The sequence below is a fragment of the Corvus kubaryi genome, unplaced genomic scaffold (genome assembly GCF_017639235.1).
Source record: "Corvus kubaryi isolate FWS band 111438036 unplaced genomic scaffold, C.kubaryi_AGA036_p1.0 37266, whole genome shotgun sequence".
In the NCBI taxonomy this organism is placed as follows: domain Eukaryota; kingdom Metazoa; phylum Chordata; class Aves; order Passeriformes; family Corvidae; genus Corvus; species Corvus kubaryi.
In genome coordinates this window covers 9048302-9055342 of record NW_024581081.1, presented here as the reverse complement: position 1 = coordinate 9055342, position 7041 = coordinate 9048302, and the positions used below count along the sequence as shown (strand labels likewise).

The 7041-nt window shown below is 43.8% G+C and overlaps 1 protein-coding gene across 1 annotated transcript in view; it reads left to right on the top strand.

Moving 5' to 3' along the window:
* The first annotated feature begins 4746 nt into the window (after nt 1–4746).
* ERO1B (endoplasmic reticulum oxidoreductase 1 beta) overlaps nt 4747–7041 on the top strand; it is a 29760-nt gene continuing 27465 nt past the window's right edge. The window contains exon 1 of the mRNA XM_042025293.1: nt 4747–4997. Coding sequence (XP_041881227.1) covers nt 4899–4997 — 99 coding nt within the window. The 5' untranslated portion in view covers nt 4747–4898. The remainder of the gene's footprint in view (nt 4998–7041) is intronic.

Sequence of the window (7041 nt, the reverse complement as noted above, 5' to 3'; positions counted from 1 at the left end):
TTCACTTAAGGAAGTTCATATTGAGTAAGATACTTCTATGTCAACATAAACTCTTCATCCCTCCTGTATTTCAGTAGTTTTAGGAAAAACCTCCCTGCATTTTCTCTCCCAATATCCTATAGATAGTTTTTAACTGTCAGCAGCTTCAGAGTGGTGCTAGAAAATTTCTTTCAAATTCTGAGACTACTTTGGAGTAGGAATAATTAATCAGCAGCTAAAAAGTTAAAACTACTTTCTCTGCCAATAATGATACTGGTTTGCTCTTTTACAGTTCTTTTACAGGAACATCACGATTTTGACATTTAATTGACAGAAACAGCACTATATGGAGAAAATGTAAGAAATGACACACACCTAGACCATCTTATATAAGCCTGTGGATAATTTGTTTGCCTGCCAAGACTGCATGATATGGAAATGTTCCCACCACTGTGGGAGCTGTGCTGTGTCCAAGTCAAACACACGCCACAGAAACAGTGAAACCTTGCTTTCTCTAGGTTGACGTGTTGAAACTGAGCCTAATATGATTGATTTCAGGCTGCAGCTTATGCCTCTGCAGGGACATTAGCACAGTCCCCCCGGCTGGCTTCTTGTTTCCATAAGTGTACAATTTAGATGAGATCTATACCTCATGGTCAGATTTGCTGACAGATAAGCACGCACCCAGAAAGAGCAAGTGCACAAATCTTAGGTGTTTTTTTAAACAAGATTATGTATTTTCATCACACCCACTATACTCAGAAGTTTGACAGAGTGAGTAGACTCACTCCTATATTAGCATTTCTTCTTAAAAATTATAGGTACTACAGGAATCAATAATACTCCATAGAATACTTCTACTTTTCATTCAGATCATGCTCTTATAGACTACACAATGTACTTTGTTAACATCCAGCTGTAACACACACACGAAACATGGAAATGACACAGGTGTATAGCTAAAATTTGCAGTTAGTTTTTCACTGCCTACAAAAACTTCCTAAAAAATGTACTTCCTCCCTGTAGCTTGCTATTCTTTATTTTTTACTGTGTTCTATCTTGCTTTTTTCCTCATAGTCATTGTGAAAATATTGCTGTATTTTCTTATTAAAAATTATCTTTTTCCCCACTATACTGAATTTGACATATTGTTTTGCCATTTACAGACCACACCCCTGCAATAACCCTAGACATCCCCAGGTACTTTTCAAAAGTTATTTGCACCCAGTGCCACAGACATGAGCATATGTTGTGGCTTTCAGGCAGACATCAGTAGGTGGGAACAAGATGTCAATGAGGCATGACTTGCAAGGAAACATAACTTGTATCAGACCTAAAAACAGCAGGACAGAACAGGGGTGAGGGTGTACAAGCTCTTCATGGTAGGAGGCCTGACAGACCACAGAACTCATGTGCCCTGGTGCTTGACTGCTTTCTGTACTTACATCAGGTGGCTTACTGAAAGTTCTTACCCACAGCTGTGCCCTGCTGTATTATTAAATCTAGACGACCACAAGATGTTCCATGGCTCAACAGGCACTGCCCTCCCACTGCTGCTGTTTGCCAGACTTAAACAGAAGTTTGTGACATATTGATTCCTCTGGTTTACTCTCCTAAGTTTAGGAAGGACTCATTCAAAAGTTAATTTGGAAAAATAAATAAAGGCAAAAGTTTCAAGGGCAAAAAGCTTCAAAATAAAAATCCACATTTCAGATTACTGAAATCTAGTTCATGAACTTGACAAAGCAGCTGGGATTTACCAAGTTTTGCCTAATGTGAAATGTGAAGCCACCCTGTTTTACCATGTATGCTCACTTAAATCAGTCCATAGTAATCTCTAAGATCCATTTTTACACTGTTGATGCCCATAGGTCATTATTTCTGTCTACAACCAGAGTCCATAAACTCAATTCTGGCAAATAAGAGCTGGCTAAAAAGCACCAATGGAGGTAATACAATAAAACTTGCAGGACTTGATCAGTTTCAGGCCAGAGGCAAGTTTGGTAATTGCAGATTTGCTGCATCCACTAAAAGACGATCTCTCTCTGGTGCACCCAGATCTCTGCCCACTCTAGAGAACATCACAGAGTCATGCAGCAGAAGTGACTCTGATGTGCTTTACTTAATTCTTGTTTAAGAATACAGAATAATGTTGTTAGTTCCTTTGTTCAAGGCTTTCTTTGCTTGCACATACAAAGAAAATGTTAGTGCTTGTAAATAAAACTGTCAACATGTGTATCAGCAGCGCATATTATAAAATCACAGAAGATGTTTGTTCTTATGACAACCACACTGAAAAATTATATATATAGTCCAGACTCTTCATTACCCCAGCAACCTGTAAACTGTGATTATCCCTCTCCCTACTAAAGGCTTGTCCTCAGCCCTTGCTAAAATTTTATAACATTGTGGCAAATTTCTTTAAAAGAAAGAGGCTTAGTAGGCACTACAGCTTTGTAATATGCTGTTGGGTTTTGATTGCAATTGTAAGACTGCTTTTTCTGCAGATGTTTCCTGAAACTGATTTCACAAAGAAATCCTATATTAGGATTTTTATGTTCGGGGGTTTTTAAACATTTTTATACCACTAGCAAAGTAGCATTCATAGATTTAAATTGACACTAAAACATAAGATTGAAAATACCCTAGTGTTTAGAAAACTGTGTTAAGCTACATTCAGCTCTGTTATAGTAGATAATATTTATGTATACAAGGAATAGGGTTTTTTATTGCCTCTTAAAATTATCCATTATATACTTCTGACAGCCAATTCCTTATCCTTCTAATATGGCAGTAAAAAGCTAAACTACAACTGATTTTGGAGACAAGCATTTCAGAGATGAAGAAATAAAGTACCCTCTGTAACTAACATAAAGTGTTCTGAACTGAAAACAGAGTGAACACTATGACTTAAAAATATGATAGTTTATTTCTAATTTGTATAGTCCTTTATGTAGCCCAAGAGTGTGACAGTGCTTGATTCTTCCAAGGTTTTAGGGCTTTTCTAAATACACGTGATGGAAACTTTTTTCCAGAATCAAAGGTACAAAATGTAAACAAATACAATGAATTCAACTTAATCTGTTGAACAGAAACAGTTCCTTTGTGAAAAGTACAAACCTCTTGTGATAAAGTATGGAGTACTGATACTGAGAGCAAACTGTGGCAATGTAAACATTAACATTAGCTGTTCTGACATTTCTTCTCAAAATGTCTAGCAAACGTATTGCTCCACTGATGCTGGAAGTAGGAATAGGTTCTTATTTAGTCATCTGTTCCCAAATTATGGTTGTACTGCCTGTACTCAAGAGAGGAACGAAAGGAGCAATTACATCATCTCTCTGGAACCAGACTGACAAACTACTGCCTACTTCATCTCATGGGCTCTGTGATTCCTAGACACCATCCCTTCGAGGCATTTTCAGCAATGCAAAACTCTGGCCCCTTAAGGACAAATGTAATGGAAAGCTAATTTAAATTAATTTGTAAGTAAATAATAAAGGTCAATCTTAAAACTTTTAAGCTCTCTGAAGTAGTTATCCCAAACTTAAAGCTTGTCTCCACACTCTGGTAAAGGAGTATTCTCCAACTGAAAGGGTGTAAGAAGAACCTGAGTTAGCATCTGAATTGAAAATAAAATCCTAATTTCAACAACCCTGCACATTAAATCAGTGCAACACTCATGTTTTTCACAGGAATATGACTTTTTGCAATTCTTGAAATGAATCACAGATAAACATTTAACTGTTGGGAGCAAAAGATTGGTTCTGAGCTGCCCCAACAGTGGGAGCAGGGGGTCCTGCAGCCCTGCCCAACTCACCCACATAGTGCCAGTGCAGCATGGCCCCAGCCCGCGGGGTTATACTGGGATATAGTGGGCCAAACTGGTTTATACAGGTCTGGACTGGGTTGTATGGATTGGACCAGATTTAGACTGGGGTTATAGGGGGATGTGCTGGGACATACTTGATTTGTTGAGTCTAGAAAAGAGGAGAGTGAGGGGAGACCTCATTGTGATCTCCAGTATCCTCACAAGGGGAAGTGGAGGGGCAGGTATCGCTCTCTTCACTCTGGTGACCGTGACAGGACTCAAGGAAAAGGCCTGAAGCTGAGTCAGGGGAGGTTTAGGCTGGTATCAGGAAAAGGTTCTTCACTCAGAGGGTGGATGGGCACTGGAAGAAGTTTGGACAACAAGAAGAGTTTGGACAACACTGCTGGGTGTCACTCTTGGGGATGGTGCTGTGCAGGGCTGGGAGTTAGACTTTGATGATCTTCGTGGGTCCCTTCCAGCTCAGGATATGATTCTATGATACCGAGCTTAACCGGCTGATACTGCCTTGGCCTGGGTTATACTGGGATGGACTGCGATATACTGGCCTGGACTCAGTTTAGGCTGGGTTAGACTGGTTTATACGGGTCTGGACTGGGACAAACTGGTTTCACAGCGCGCCGCCGCGCCTCGCGCGCCCCTCCTCACGCGGCCCTGCCGGCGCCGCGCGCACGCGCCCAGCCGCCCCCTCGCGCGCCGCCGCCACTTGTTTTGGAGGCGCGCGTGGTCCTCTCCGATTGGGCGCCGGCGCCCCGCCCCGCCCCGCCCCGGGCAAGGGAACTACATCTCCCGGCGTGCCGCGCGGCGGCGGCCCGGGAGCGGCGGGCGCTGGAGCAGGGTGGCGGCGGTGGTGCCGCTACTTCGCGAGAGGAGCCCGGGCGCGCGCGGCGCTGCCGCGGACAGGTCGCGGTGAGCGCGGCGCCCCCGCCCGACGGGTCCCGCCGCCCGGAGGAGCGGCCGCGCCGGGAGGAGACGCTGCCGCCGCCGACCCGCGGCGCGTCCCTTTCCTTCCTGTGCCGGCGGCGGCGGGGCGAGGGCTGCCCCCTCCTCCGTCAGTCGCGGCGGCGGCGGCAGCAGCAGTAGCAGCAGCATGAGCGGCGGCGGTGCCGGCCGGAGCGCGGCGGCGAGGGCACGGCTGGCAGCGCGGCTTCTGGTGGTGCTCGGCTGCGTCCTGACACCGGAGGCCCAGGTAGGAACCGGCGGCTGGTGGGGACGGTGCGGCGGGGTGGGACGGCAGGGAGCAGGAGGGACCGTGGCTGGGCAGGGATGCCCGCCGGCTGTGGGTAGGGCTGCGGAGCCCTTCCGGAGGGACCGGAGGGCAGAGGCGGAAGGTGAAGTCACTTCGGGGGATCGTGGGCAGAGGGCAGCTCTGGGCCGTGTCTTCCGCAGGCTCCCCGCGGAGAAGTCGAGAAATCTGTTGCTGGTGTCTGTAGCACACGTCCTTCCCCTTCCGTGCCCTGTGGCTGGCACTTGCCGGGATCCAGCCCGGGGCCGGTGCCGCCGGTCTGTGGGGAGAAGTTGGTTGACCTGGGAACCACAGGTAGCACCAGTTAGTGGGATGTGTTGAGAAGCTCTGGGTTGGCTCACGCCCGTGGCTTCAGGCAGAAGCTTCGGTGCTCTGATGAAGTCTGTGAGAAGCCATATGTTCAGTGGTGATGCCAGTGCCCGGGCTTGGCTTGTGCTTAGGTCGTTTGTCCACATTTCAGGCAAGAATGAGAACGCTCCTCCTTCCTTCTGTAAACTGCCTTCACAGCTTTAGGACAAGTGTCTGTAGTTAGGAGCTCACTATTCATCCACCGTGTGACCGTGACTGAAATGATAGTTGGTGTCAAGTAGGAGAGGCTTTCAGCTGGGCCAAAGACGTTGGAGTGAGTTTATAGAGGAATACACAGACCACGTGAAGCAAAGCTTGTCCTCCGGATTATTATTTTTCTTATATTTTCTAAATTTCTGCGTTGTATAACATGCTATACTGAAGTAGCCATCCAAGGTGGTGATGACAGTAGCATGGATAACTTTAATTGCAGCTTTTTTGGTAGTAAGTTGAGGTTGTCTCCAGTTTAAAAATCTAGTATTTTAGTAACTATTTTAGCATAACTAAATGCTAATTGAAATAAAGTTCTTAAAGAAGCACTTAGTAAAGTGGCATGGGTTTTTTTGCACTGCTTGGCAGAGAGATTGGTTGTTGCTATTTCATAAAATTGTTAGCATGTTGTGTTCAGAGTTTGGCTTGTGCAGAGAAAGGTAAGCTAGCCATTAGTTCTCGGAGTCATGTTACCTAGGGCTGTTCTCTCATTCTGCAGCTATGGCAAAGTAGAACATCTAAGGAAAAAAACAAGGTGTCCCAGGTGATCTTCTAATTGTTAAAGCAATTAAAGTACAATAACCTGATAACACTAATAAGGTTGTTTATATGAATAGGTTGCTTATTTTTATATACATTCATTCAGGTTTTTCTTAAAGTACTGACTGTGTTTCTCTTTCCAGATTTCATAAGGAGAAATTGATGCAGGTTGGACATTGACCTTTTCTTCTGAAAGGTTGATTTATCTTGGAGAAGATAAGTTAAAAGTTTCACTTCTCCAGTATAGCTCTAATACCTGTTTAAGAGCTAAACTAGATTTGACAGTACTTTGATAAGCATATTGGAAATGTAGAAAAAATAGCAGCTTTGCAATCTCAGGTGACTTCTTGAACACAAATTATAGTAGGCTAATGCTTTTAGAGTTTATTGTAGAGTTCAAAGTAATTAATAGATGGAAAGAAATCGTGATACTTGTGCATTGTAATAAGAGTGTGATAACTTACAGTACAGTTTGACTTTATATTTGTGGACTAAGTTAACTAGTATAGTTTAATTTAAAAAGGCAAAGTACAAATTGTGTGAACAACAAAGTAGGTCTTGCAATACATAGTTTTAACCATGTAGTGCAATGTTCTTATTTTGATGTCTCCAGTTTGAAAAAAAGAAATCATTAGAAGATCCAAGTGATGACAAAAATGGAATAATTTTCTGCATGTTCTTGGAGTGTTCCAAGCCTGCACTTAGGCTAATTAAAAAAACCCTCTAACTGGAGTACTCGAAGCCAGTGTTGCTGTTGCACTACTGTGCTGTGAACTGACTCCACTGCTGTGCAGTATTACTGTTTTATATATGCTGTTAAAGTATTTTATAAATTGTGATTTGGTACAGATATAGCTTAGTTTAATTTTAGAGCATGCTTTCCAAGGAA